This window comes from Falco punctatus (genome assembly GCF_963210335.1).
Source record: "Falco punctatus genome assembly, chromosome: 12".
Taxonomy (NCBI): domain Eukaryota; kingdom Metazoa; phylum Chordata; class Aves; order Falconiformes; family Falconidae; genus Falco; species Falco punctatus.
In genome coordinates this window covers 34001536-34016012 of record NC_137592.1, presented here as the reverse complement: position 1 = coordinate 34016012, position 14477 = coordinate 34001536, and the positions used below count along the sequence as shown (strand labels likewise).

The window sequence follows — 14477 nt, the reverse complement described above, 5'->3', positions numbered from 1 at the left end:
GCTCACCCTCTTTGCTTGACCATAATGTACTCAATAAGTATTCCAAACCTGTGGAAAACATGATTATCCTAAAGGGAGGAGGGCGGGGGGGGGGGGGGGGGGGGGGGGAAGCCACATATTTTGTAAGACAAAACGAGCACCCCTTCTTAGATTCCCAACTCAGTTGAAGTCACCTTCTGCCTCTCACCCTGCAGAAAATGTAGTCCAATATAATGACCAAGTACAACAAACACAAACCAAACAAAATCACAAAATCTTTCCATGCCTAAGCAGTGGCAGAAGTGGAAAAAAAATCACTTAAAATTTACTTACTGGCCGGACTTCACCGGTAGTGTTGGTATACTGACGGGCCAGACCAAAATCTAACATGTAGCACTTCCTGTATGTTGAAGGTAAGCGGCCCATGGCAAAATTGGACTAGACAAAGATAGAAAGAAAAAAATCAATTTGATACCAGCAACTTGGATAAGAGTGGCCATTTCTTAACAAAACTTTGTCATGTAGCCCCATATGCCCCTGGCAGAAACATAAGTCAAAGAGAAGAATTTTCAGATTCATCTTAAACATCATGATTAGAGAATCACTGCCATGTCAAGAAGTTCACTTTGCAGATAAGTGACTGTGGTCTCAAAATAACTAAAATTCACATTAGCTTAGCTAAATTGCAGCTGATATGAGAAAGAGCTAAGTTTAACACCACTAGCTCTGCAGTGAGAGCTTCATCACTTGCGTAACAGGCTGTAGTTATTGTAGACAAATTCTTCTGTTTGTGGCTCAGCTGCTAGTGCACATTATTCTGCCCTAACTCCCAGAATCTCCAACCACTGTACTGTGTTACCTAATTTTATCTGAACATTCAGACATCTGAAAAACACTGGGTTCGGTTCTTAGTAAATAAACTCACAACAAGCAAATGGAGCAGCTTGTTTTTAACCCCCATCTTAAAGTTATATCCTTTACCATAATGGATGGTTGCTGAAGGATTTGTGGCCAGTCACATCACTGACTGATTTTCAGCTGAATCTGATCAGCCAAAACCAGCTGATTTTAAAAGCAGCAAATGATTTTTCTGGAAGGAAGATGGTCTCAGGGATGTTGTAGCAGCAAGTGTTCAGGCCAAGCGGTGAAAAGCTGCAGGAAAAAGACTGACTCCTACAGTGAGGCGTGGAATTATTGTGCCTCACCTAAACAGGTGACCAACACTGTGACTATGTTTCTGACACTGGAAACTGTGCTCCATTTTTTTTGTCAATTGCTCAGAAAAGATCAAGAGTATTATTTAGCTAAGTCAAATACATGAAATGGCATTTATTCAAGTGATGGGTCATAGAGAAAGACATCCCTTCTGAACCCCTTTTATAGTAATAACTGGTTGAAATCCAAAAGATTGTTCAAAATTAGATTGCTTCATCATGGGATCTTGACTGGTACAAGTATGATTGACAGCTACTAACCCACCATGGAGCAGCCTCTGCCGATAAAACCTAGTTTGCTGTGCACTTACAGGAATGACAAAACTATACTACTGTTCTGTACTTACAGAAAATAGCCAATGTGTCAGAGAGTAGGAGTGGGCAAGGAGGCCTAAATGCCTCCGCTGCAATCTACCCATATTCAGATTGTCTTTATTGACCCAAGTAGACCAGACAGACATACAACGAAAAGGAAAATTTCCAAAACAACATACAGGCTTGATGTCACGATGCAGAAATCCCACAGAATGAATGGCTTCTATTGATTCCAGGATCTGTTTGCCTAATCTTAGCGTTGTGCTCAGCGTGAAAGTCCCTCGAGGCTGACTCCTTCTGAGATCTGCAAGATTTCGGCCCTGAAACAATCAATAAAATGCTTAAACCATCACACAAAAGCACAGCATTTCACAGCTGCAAGTTCTAATGTGCATTCCCAAAAAATGAAGAAAGGCTAATCAGACAGGTGCTCACCTTATGTCTGCTTTATTTCTTGTATAAGATCCTACAATACTTCATTTTAACTTTTAAGTTATGTACTTGCTGATAAGAACATACCAGAGCATTATCTTGGGAAGTCAGCTGATGAACTGTTTGGGAAATAGGTTCGGCACAGACAGCAGCGCCTCAGACTGTGTGAGCCCAGCATCTCCTTACTGCTAAGCCCAGACTATATAAAAGCTGATCTAAGAACAACTTTTGATTGTTCTCTGAGCTGTCTAAAGATTAAAGCAGTTCTAAAGATTAAAGCAGTACAAATATGATAAGCAGATCATGAACTCACTATCTGTTACACCTCATAGAAGAAGTTTCATCAGAAACTCTCTAGCACACAACTGTCTGGCTCAAGCTCAAATCAGCATTGCTGTGACAATGCCACAATGGGGAAAGCTGATTATCAAGAAAATTATACCCAAAATCAGGAGAGGAGGATTTTTCCACTGACTTAAAAAATACTTATTAAAAAAATTGGTGATTTACTTCCAGTTAATGGCATTGGGGGGGGGGGGGGGGGGGGAGGAAGTCTACCAGCTAGGCATGAAAAAAAGACAGTTTGGGGGGGGCGGGGGGGTGGGAGGGGAAGAAGACAGACTAAACACCAGAAGAATCAGTGTTTTTTGATCCCTGCCATCTCAGTTTTGCCTACACCTCTTTAGATTTGTTAGATTTGTAAAGGGAAAGGTGTTAAAATGAGTATATGCCATGGCAGAGTACCCCTTAATCCACAGAACTAATGCATTTATCAACTGATAACATTAAGAATAAGAGTCCACTGTTTCAGAGAACATGCATCAAGAAGAAAAGTTATAGGGGCATGCTGATTATCAATATACTATAGAATCTCTTGATGCTGCTTCTGCAAAGACATACATGCTTATAATACAAGTCAAACAAAATTCACAACAGAAGATATATGAAAGATTCCAAACATTTGATGAGAAAACACAGATTGCTCTCCAAACCAGTGAAATGCCATCTATTCATCCATCCGTTTCTAGTTCTCAAGTTATTTACAGACATTAAAGGGTCAACTGAACTGGCTCTTTTAGCGTGTGACTAATCTCTCGAATCAGTTTGACCCAAGCTTCACTTCAGGACTCTGGTCCCTTGAACAACCACACTCGACACAGGTCAGCTAATACAGACACAGCCAAGCCACAGCAACTGGCCAAGGTCTTCTCCTTAGCATGAACAAAATAAGACTAAGCTACTTCTCTAGTGCTTATCTTTTGTTATTTCTGTGACAGCTTACTTAGAGGCAGTACAGATTTGTCATCGCTATCCTGAAAGATCCGAGTTACTGAATAGACGGCAGATCTTTCTTTCCACTGTAAAGTGGTTCCTTGGACACCAACTCTCTTACCCAATGGTAACAGGGAAAAGCAGATTTTTTTCAGAGCTGCACACTGTGCCATAATTTTCCCCAGCTGGTCTGGGATACTGCCTCAGGACACCTGCTCTCCAGAAACAACCCAAGACATGTGAATAGCCAACACTGCCCCCAGGAAAAGACACACACACAAAAAAAGAGCATTATTTTCCAAATAAACACCATCAGGCTGGCTAAGATACAGAGCAGATGCAATGAGTTGCAAAGGTTAGAGTGGAAGCCTCAGTCCCAGTGACTGAAAAGGAAGGGAGGATTGCATTACACAAGTCAGAGGGACACATAAAAAACCATGTCTCAGCAGACCTTGAAGTTGAAGGAAAATTTTAGCCTGAAGAGTAAAGGTGCAAAACTAATGCTTTAAGTGTCTAAGTCTTCATTTGCAAATAATGAAATGATTTTTAGCTCTGCCTACTCTACATGCTCAGCTACATAGTCAAGAACAGGCTAGAAAGTAAGAGATTTTGTGCAGAGCTTTTTCCAAGGTATAGTCATCTTCATCAGGTTTGTTAAGGACAGGACTGGTGATTTAGGAGCCTTGTTCCATGAGCTCCAGATTAGCCCTTTCAAGACTCATATTCACACCCACACTGCAGCAGCGTCAATAGCCAGAGCTGGTTAGAGAGCAAATGTTTTTTTCCTACCCATAACAGCAGAAGGGATGCCAACGGTGTGTGAAAGGCAAACCCAAGCACCAGGAATTTACTGGTTTTATACATCTGCCTTCCAAGTAGAACTATCGCTTCAAAAGAATCAGAAGTTTATTTTAAAGTATTGTGATCTTCCTTCCAGTTTATGCAGCAGCTTACTTCTCATTACTCAGTACTTCAACCTTCTTGCTTTTCTTCAGCATGTCCTATCACCCGAATGATATATAAAGAAACATGACATGGGCTGTAAGCTCATCAGGGCAAGGGTAGGCTTGTATTGTACAATCATACAGAGCTTTGCACAGCAAAGCCCTGATCATACAAGCTGTGAGAGAGATAGGACAATTCTCCCTGTCAACTCTTATGTCAGGTGCTGAAACAGGTCAGCTTCCAATGCAACTGTGTCAGAAAGAAGCACCTTTATTTTGAAAGTATTCCTCTCAAGCCAGGGACAAACTCCCTCTCCTTAAAGGCCTTTCTTCTATGTGTTTTTGACTCTGACATCTCTTCCCACTTGTTCCCCTCCAACTCTTTCTCCTGTGACTGTATGCTGTAAAAGAAAGCTGCTTTCAGGAAAAAGAAAGCTGTTTTCATGACAGTACCACCATTTTTGGGCTCTGAAGATCTACCTACTTGGTTTTCTTGGTTTCATGCTAAACCATGCAGAGATCCGGGCAGCTCCTGCTGTTACTGTGGCTTGTGTAGACACCAATGCAAGACCTCAGCTGGCTAACCCTGATAGGAGTAGCTGGCTGTCTAGCTGGACAGTCACCATGTGCTTGCTACCCAAGTATTTACTCATATTGACTTAATATCAGCAGTGTTCAAACAGGAGAAAACACTTTCAAAGCTGAAGCCAAGCTACGGCTGAGCTTGGTAGAGATGGGGGAGCCAGAAATCACTTCCTTTCATAAAGAAGACTGTGCTGCTGGTGTGACCCCTGGCTCCCACTGCACTCTGAGCTCTGATACAAGACATGTATTTCGAATGTTGCATCACCAGCTCAGCAGGAGATATTTCAAACAGGTGGCACTGCTGCACAATACTGTGGGTAGCTCCTGCAAGCTCCGAATTGAGTGCTTTTCCCAGCAAATTGACAGAAAGCTGTCTTAAACAGAAAAGCAGAGCTACTGAGTATCTTTGCTCCTCTTGATAACTGGAGCTATCCCAAGGGATATCAGAGCAACATCACCCTTCTCACAGTTTCCCACTCCACCCACTTTCTATGTACAACAAAGTCTCTACACCAATGCTTGGCCTTATTCTCTCACTGTAAATCCTTCCCTGTTATGCCATCTCCATGGGAGGGGGGGAGAGGGGAAGTACAGAACTCACCTGAAGCTGCATGACCACATAATTAAATTTTTCATTCCTTCCACAGCCAATAAATCTGCAAACATGATCCTTCCCTGAAACGAAACAGCAACATACAGAATGGAATGTAAGATAACAACTCTGTGATCACAATTTTTAGAAAAATGGTTTCTGATCAAGGGTTTGTAACCGTAAGTGGCATCAGGCAGGGAGTTTTGCAGACTGATTTTGTTTCTACTTCCCAGTCTCATAGCTCAAGAGAGTAATGACATTCAACAATAAAACTGCCTGTGAAACAGCCTTGAGTGGAAATCAGTGTCAGGGATCCTCGAAACCCCAAACTGACACAGGGCACAAGTAAGAGTGTGACAAACTGCAGTTTATCCTATCACCATGTGCATGTAACACCACTACAGCTGCCACTATCCCTGAACTAAACCATGGGTAGCACACATGACCACATGATTTCACAGGTTCACTGGCAGCATGCTTATGCTCACTACACCAACTTCATTCCATAAATGCTTTTACACAATCACCACTGCAGTTACCTATTAGCATTTCTTACCCTGAAACAGCTAAACTAATGCTACTTCAACGTGGACAAACCCTGATTTTAATAGTCTGAAACATAAAGATGCTTATGGAAAAACTCCACTGAAACATTAAAGCAATTTTATAATAAAAAAAGGAAATAAGGCTGGACAATTTCTGGCATGGTGTTAGAAGCAACCAACCACCCTGCAACATTCTGCTAGTCCTCTAGGTTCCTTCTCTGTGGTACAAAAGTGCTGCTCCAATACCTACATTTCATCACATGGCACTAGGCAGAACCTACCTTAAAAAAAAAAAAAAAAAAAAAAAAAAAGACGGAATGGAGACTGGTTTCAGATCCTGACCTGTAATGGATTTGTGATGGTGTGCTCTCTGTATTAGCAAAAGGGGGAGGTATGATGCATGCATTCCTCTAATAGCAGACCACTGATAACAGAGTAAAGGTTGATGCACACCACAATGGTGAACATTTGGTTCCTGGTGGGGTTTCTAAGCAGGGAAATGGGTGAGTATCATTGCATAGCTTTGCCCAGCATTTCTTTGTAGCACTTGAACAATGGTGATTTTAATTAGTTTTTAACCTGAAGCTTATTGTTTGATACTTCCCAGTTTTAAGATAAAAAAAGAACATGAATGCATACAGTAATCAGTAATTGCTTTGCCTGCAATAACCCTGAGACCCTGCTATTGCTCTCATCGTGCACACAATAGACCTAGGGCATCAAAAACTGTTTGGGACAGCAAGACGTGACAGAATAGAGACCTGGAGGGCAGCAGGAGACAAAGCAGCAGCTTTCTCACTAGAAAACCAGAGCTTTGACCAGAGCAATACATATAGCTGTGGAATATATGGAGCTCCATCACAGGCCTTTCAGTAAAAGCATCAAGAGCCTGCCCTCCAGGGCCCAGCAGCATCCCACTGCAGGGCACCCACACTTTCTCTCCTACCACAAGGAGATAACAGAGCTGCTGGCAACCAGAACTGGAGGGACAGAGGCCTTGGCTATCCCTTGCTCCCTTTGGAAGAGCAATCCTAAAAATACTAAACCTAATAAACCAACCAACCAGCCAGCCCGCCCACCCACTCATCCACCCTAGTATCCACCTATAAGTGGTTAGATAAGCAGCAAGGTTATATGGCCGCAGATCATTCATGGCTCTGGCACAAACTTCAGGACATTGTCCAGTTTCAGGACTGGGTGTGCAAGACCATGCTGAAACCATCAAGGAATGTCACAAACCACCGTATTTCAGGAAAAGATATTCAGAGATCAGGAAATTACCCTGTTCAGTATATAACAGGGCAGCTTGCACACTCTTCCTTGGTCCTTTTTCTCAGATATCAAGCACATATCCTGTGGGTGGCCATGAGTACTGGGTGCCACTGGTTTCATACTATCTGCAAAATCATTGCAAGTCCAAGTGTTGATTTCAAAATACAGTGTTTTGGTTTTCTGAGGGAATTCCTTGAGACGTTGTCTGGATGTAGCACATGTCCTGGCCTGGGCATAACCCAGAAGGGACCAGCCAGCAAGCCTCGACTGCCCTACTGCCTCAGCGTCTTCCTGCTATGGGTCCCAATACGGATGGCCAGATTTGTGGCTGCAAAGTCACAGATATATCTGGATAACCTCAGCAAGAACAAGTTATGCTGCTTCAAGAGATTATGATACCCATGTGCTTCATCAAACTGGCAGCCTGCACAGGTCTCAGGCAGGATGGACAGGGCAGTGCAGGTCCACACTCATCTCAGACCTGACTCCTTTAAGTCTGTACAGATTCTCACAGACCAACCTGGCTTACTTACAGACACACTTTGTTTTGTTTTGCCTTTCAAAGCACCAGGAGATAGATATTGAGGCAACAGCCAAAACAATGACTCTTCTACTGGCAATGAGAGCTACTGTGTGGTAAAAAGGGTAAAATACTCCAATTTTTACTTGCTTTTATTGTTCTAAACAATTGCAATAGGCAGGACACCATGTGCTTTTTATTGCTGTAGAACTACAGACAAGAACATTAAAACCAATCCTCTGACAGGGAGAACTAGGCCACCTAAATCAATCATTTCAGCAAAACAGAAGTTGTAGTGTCCAATACACTTGATTGTGACTGAAGATACACCCCTGCTAATTTGGTACTGCCTTTTGTGATTTAGAGTATATTCCTGAGACTTTATTTTTTTAAATCAGTTTCCTCCATTACATTTTTGTTTCTGGATCACAACATTTTACAGAAAGAAAAAACATTTACATTTTTAATGTATTATCTTTGAGAACTGTATGCACGTTTAGGCCAACAACGTTTCTGCTTACTATAATTTTTGAAAAATATGAACTGACTTACATCTTGATGATCCACATCCCCAAACTGACTCAATTTTATACTGAATCCTCCTTTTCAGGCTAAAATGGGTTCCTACCTGACCAGTTGGTCTTGGGAATTCAGACTCTCCCTAGAACAGCTCTCCCATGCACTATTCTGCAAACAAGCAACACCAGGAAAAGAAGAAGAAGAAAAGGGGAAAGGGAAGACTGTAAATTCCTGCATGAAACAAAAAGAGTGTGACGGAGTGTAGAGAAAGCAGGCCACATTTAGAGGTGGTGTATGTCCAGCCAGCTGGTAATAGGTATGGGATAAATGCTTGCAGCATCAGTGCCTCTGGGCTTCCAAGGCTTTTACCCATTTTTCAAATAAAGAAGTCACCAGATTATAGCTGTTTGCTCTCCTGGAGGACTTCAGGCCATGCTGAAGTAGCAGATGGAGGCTGACAGTCAAGTGTGACTTTGGGATTCCTGCAGATCAGTCCTGAGGCTGATTAGAATTATGAAGCCCACAAGGACAATCATGTTAATAACATCCTGTGCAGCCAGGATGATGGAGCCATCATACTTTCCTTTAAGGAAGAGGAGATAGCCCTCTTTCCTTGCACACGCCCTCCCCAGGCATGAAGATCATAGTACAGAGAGCAGAAAATCGTATTTTAATCCAGAAAAATATGGGTGTGGGGGGGAAGTTTTGTTTTTCAAGGTATACTTAGTATGGGGAGCCTCACAACTGTTCTACTGCACTAACTGCCAAATCACACTTGCTTGTTGTCTAGACTGTTCCACTGAACAGCCACTCTGATATTATAGAGGATCACAAGCTCATACTTTAGCAAGTAAGTCCTCCATGTGTATTTGTTTATTACTAAAGAAAAAAGCACCTGTCTTCCAACAAAGTAAAGGAACAGAGCAAGAGATCATGAAGAGTTTTGGTCTGTTAACTAACTAACATAGGTTGGGGGAATAAATTAGCCTGATGTTCACTAACACTAACCTGAGAAAAGTTTCAGAGAACATGTGTTTTATTTTGTTTCACATGTATTCATTTTTCCATGCATTTAGTTAAGGCAATGTTTTAATGTTCACCCATAGAAAATTTTTCTTTCTATAGTTGCCTTTAAACTACAATGCACATAATAATCTCCCATATAATCCTGGGTAAGCAATACAAATGCTTCATTACCAAAAGGATCTTTGCCATCCTTGTTCTGAAGGAACTTAAAAATTACAGTCAATACCCATGTCCTCATGTAAAGAAATAACTTCAATTAACTGGAAAACCCTTCCATCGTAGGATAGATACTCATCACTTGTAGAGATATGATTAAAACCCCCATGTTAATACTTAAAAAATTCATTACATGAAAAACTTCTATTACACAGCATTTAAAAAATTAAATGGTGATCCTTTTGTGTATTTTTCCACATAGATCAATTTCAAACTGCTAGAAACCAATACTCATTCCAATCTTCGACTCGTTTAAGCTCTTAAACATTCCTAATGTATTTTCAATACAGCAATGAAACTAGTCAAATAAATACTAAGAAAGAAATACGTGACATTATCTTTGCAATTAGAAGTATCTTTTATTTGTTAATAGATTCCATATTCCCAGTATTTTCACCTGCAGAAAACAAATAACCACTCTTCTCCCCAAAGGAGTTCAAGATTTTAGTATTTTAAATTTATGCTAAAATTATTTTGTGATTCATCTTCATAGATGAGCTGTCTTACTGCTAACAGTCCACCCAAAACACTGAAGACACTTTTACTGCATAGATTATCATAATTCTCATGGCAATTATTATTATACTTCTAACTATTACCTTACCAATTCTTGCATGAAGTTCAAAAAAGCCAAGTGCAAGGTCCTGCACGTGGGTTGGGGCAATCCCAGGGACAAATATAGGCTGGGCAGGGAATGGATTGGGAGCAGCCCCGAGGAGAAGGACTTGGGGGTCTGGTGGACAAAAAACTCAACATGGCCCAGCAATGTGCCCTTGCAGCCCACAAAGCCAACCGAATCCTGGGCTGCGTCACAAGAAGCATGGCCAGCAGGTTGAGGGAGGGGAGTCTCCCCCTCTACCTCACCCTGGTGAGACCCCACCTGCAGTACTGCGTTCAGCTCTGGGGCCCCCAACACCAGAAGGACACGGACCTGCTGGAGTGGCTTCAGAGGAGGCCATGAAGATGCTCAGAGCGCTGGAGCACCTCTCCTGTGAAGACAGGCTGAGGGAGTTGGGGTTGCTCAGCTCCAGGGAGACCTTACAGCAGCTTCCAGTACCTACAGGGGCCAACAGGCAAGCTGGAGAGGGACTTTTTACAAGGACATGTAGCAATAGGACAAGGGGGAAATGGCCTTAAACTGAAAGAGGGGAGACTGAGATGAGATGTTAGGAAGAAATTCTTTACTGCGAGGGTGGTGAGGCACTGGCACAGGTTGGTCGGGGAAGCTGTGGATGCCCCATCCCTGGCAGTGTTCAAGGCCAGGCTGGATGGGTAAAGCAGCCTGGTCTAGTGGAAAGTGTCCCTGCCCGTGGCAGGGGGGTTGGAACCAGTGGATCTTTAAGGTCCCTTCCAACCCAAACCATACGATTTCCTCTGCAGTACAAGACCAACAATGACATAACTGTGCGAGTCCAGCAGTGGCCACCAGACTGGTTGCAGGAAAAGGAGAATGTGACATTCAAAGAAAGCGTCAGAGAACTGGGTTTTTCAGCCTCAGGAAAACGGCAGAGGGGGATCGAATTGCTGGTCAGAGCCACCTAACAGAAGAGTGCTGAGAGGATGGAGCCTGACTTTTCTCAGAGGTGTATAGAGAGGCATTGGACATGAGCTGCAACATGGCAAATTACGTGGGAGGATGGCCAAACCTTAGAACAGTGGCCCAGAGAGGCTGTGGGATCTCCACCCTTGGAGATCATTCAGAACTTCACTGGAAAAGACATAGAGCAACCTGATCTATTTCCTTCTCCTTGGAGCAGGAGGCTGTACTAGAGACCCCAAGAGGTGCCCCCACTGTGTCAAATACTCATTTTTCTTTAAAACCTGCTTTTGCATTAGCAGTGACCTCTGACCTCTATAATCACAAACTCAGCTTAATTCCAGAATGATCAGTCAAGTTCGTTTTTATTCAGGTAATACATGAAGTATCAAAACTTATGGTATACTGCTGGCCCAAAATAACCAGTGTGGCACATACAGCACAACACAGCAGCTCAGGCCTGAAGACAACTGCATAGGAAAAGCCCAAGCGCTTAGTGACATAACTTGTTTGACTTGGCACTGCCAAGGTCTCTATTACATGCCCAGTTGTGGACATTTAGCTATACAGTTGTCTCATCAGCATTTGGAAAGCTGCAGCTGTTTCTCATGCTCTGCACTACAGACATCAGATACATTTTACAGCTATTGTCTATTTTATTCACCTGTTAACATTGGTATCAGGTTTACCAGCTTATCACAGACTTTGTATTGTGAGCATATTGAATTCACTGCTGTACAAATATTCTAAAGAAATGGAGGATCCATCAGGACTAGAAAATGAGTGTTATTTTCATCATCTTCCAACTTTACTTGGAAATAGTGTCTGTAGCTTGCAAAGCTGACTAGGATACAGTTTTCTTTCACTTGCAGTTAGCAAGTTTCATCTCTGGCCAGACAAACTAGCTGACTTCAGGGCCTCGTCAACTCAGCTGGAGACAAGCAGTTTTCAACATGAAAGAAAAAAATTCTATGCTGGAAGTCAGGCTTAAATAACTACATTACCCAATAGTAATCAACTAGGATTTAATCAACTGCGTTAACCTGGCTAGTGCTTCTGTAATAAATGAATGAACTAATGGACATAAAAACAAAAGGCTGGTCATCACCTCCTAAATGAACAGTAAAAGGTAAAACTGTCTGACTTTGCATGGCATAATTTCCTCTTCTTGTTTCCCAAGACCACTAAAAACTTTAAGATGAGCAACTGATACCAGATCCCACACAGGGCAAGGCAGAATAGTGAAGGAGCAAGAATTCAACACCGCCTTAAAAAAAGAGCGTTTTAAATCCTCTTTCATCCATCCTACGTCCTTCCCCCATCCCATGACACCATGGTTGACACAGCAAATATGTGGCCCAAATGCCAGTTTATTCAAACACCCATAGGACTGTTCCACATGGAAAAATGCAGTGCTGGGCAGAGAGGCTAGAGCTGCATCAAATGCCTGAATGTGCCACTCTCTAACAGCCTAAAAACCTGCCAAGGGTCATTTACCCAGCCTTCCAGCCTTTGCAGACAGCTTGCTTACATCAGCCTAGCAAAATCCTATAGAAACATATAAATGTGTGTACAAAAGTAACAGAAACTGAACCACAGAGATTTAAGGCACCACTTTAACACGAAAAACTCATATATGCAAAAAGAAAAGACTAGGACTGGCAAATGATAAAAAGCAAGCAAGATCCCTTTTCTTCCCTTACTTTTTTTAGGGAACTCTTACCTGTCCAATCCCTGGCAGTAAACGGGGAACAAGCAACACAGACCTACTTCACTACCTGCTGTAATAAAATCAAGTACTCAAAAACTACAATGCCTGTGACCAGGCTGCATCTTGCACAACTACTCAATATGCAGAAGATCTCTGCACTGCAGAATAAAATTAATCAGTCCTACGCAATGAGATTGGTTATGCTGAAAAGAAGGCATTTACAAAGAGAATGACACACTGAAGAGAGCTTAGGAATATCTGGCTGCCAAGTGAGGTCAAAGGCAAGTACCTGGGGCCTCATAGCCTCACACCAGGGCAAAATTGCCACCACAGATGAACAGAAAACAGTGCTCAGGACCAAAATAATCTGGCCATTTTAACTGACAATCTGACTATTAGGTTGCTCCAAGGAGAATCCCAGCAAAGGAAACTGAATGCTGTGGCCACATCCGTAATTTTGGGAGCCTGTGGACCAGAAGGCATCTGAAGTAAACGCCTCATGAAAGATCCTCTTTCACAGTCCTAGTCTCACAAGCCCTCAGAGTGCTCCCAGAGAGACCTATCAAGAAGTGGGTAAGGACCGGGTGAATTCTTTTGAATTTAAAGCATCTGCTGCTAGGCCTCACATAGCCCCAGCTGAGCACCTAGAGCAGACACAGTGCCTGGTTTGGCATGTAAAGATGGTTTCCATACCCTGCTCCACAGCAGCCTGAAAGCTATGGAAAATAATCCACTGGATTTAATCAGGGATACTAGTTCACTATTTCTGCAATTAAAACTGATGTTGGAAAGGCAGACTGACACTGAGATAGCCGAAGCCAAGCACCTCAAAAGCTGTGCAAGAGCTGTTCCAACAGAGCCATTGTGTTTTGATTAACCTCAAAGACCTCAGAGATGGGAAACACAGTCTGGATAGTATTTCACAGATGCTCCTTTGCCTCCTGAATGCTGCTCCACAGCAAATCCAGGGTGGGGGAAAAAAAGGTCACAAAGCGAGCAGGTAGGTTTCCATCTGTCTGTTTTCCAAAGGGTTAGAAAAGCACTGAAGTTGTGGGAAAACACCTGCTCTTCTAGAAGTGACAGGACTCCTCCTTCCACATGTTCAATCACAGGAAACTATCCCATTTTTCTTCCCCATGCCTCCAGAGAGCAGGAGTCTCAGAGCCCTGTTTTATAATAGAAATGAGGTGTTAAAGCAAGCCCCCATACTGCCTTAAATCACAATTACCACATCAGGTGTTGTTCACAGAGTGGCTTTGGGTCATTGTAAACTTTTCTGAGCAAACAGACCCAGAAGCTCCATTCCAGATGCACACCAAATAGTCCCCAAATCCTAAAGGAGACAGCCCAAACCAACAACTAGTCCCTCAGACACAGGGACCAGATTAAAACTAACATAAAGCCAAATTCCCAAAACAAATGCTGTTTAGTGTTAAATCCCCAAGCCATATATGCTGGAGATGTATAGTCCTGAGTCACTACTTCTATACACTGATCTGCTGGTACTATACTGCTCATTAGCGCAGACATAGCTTAAGAGGGTGAAGAAAAGACCCTTCTTGCTCTGGATAAGCAAGTTGATAATTTATTTAACAACACAGGTCTTATTTCCATTTGCTTTTCAACATATGTCATCAAAAGGCTTGTCTAAACAGCAAGACAAGTGCAGATACAACTAAACCAGCAACCTTTTCTGCTGAAGGCAAGCTGTATCTGCAAGAAGTACTTTGCCAATGCAGCTTAGGCTTGGTTTCAGAATGCTTGACTGCAAAGTAGAAAAGCCCAGTAGCTTAAAAGT

General features: G+C 42.5%; 1 protein-coding gene across 4 annotated transcripts in view; it reads right to left on the bottom strand.

Moving 5' to 3' along the window:
* TTBK1 (tau tubulin kinase 1) overlaps window positions 1–14477 on the bottom strand; it is a 131700-nt gene that overhangs the window by 75524 nt on the left and 41699 nt on the right. For all 4 annotated transcript variants that reach the window (XM_080408898.1, XM_080408899.1, XM_080408897.1 and 1 more), the window contains 3 exons: window positions 5343–5416; window positions 1688–1828; window positions 313–417 (listed from right to left, as the gene is read on the bottom strand). In XM_080408898.1, coding sequence (XP_080265024.1) covers window positions 313–417; window positions 1688–1828; window positions 5343–5416 — 320 coding nt within the window. The remainder of the gene's footprint in view (window positions 1–312; window positions 418–1687; window positions 1829–5342; window positions 5417–14477) is intronic.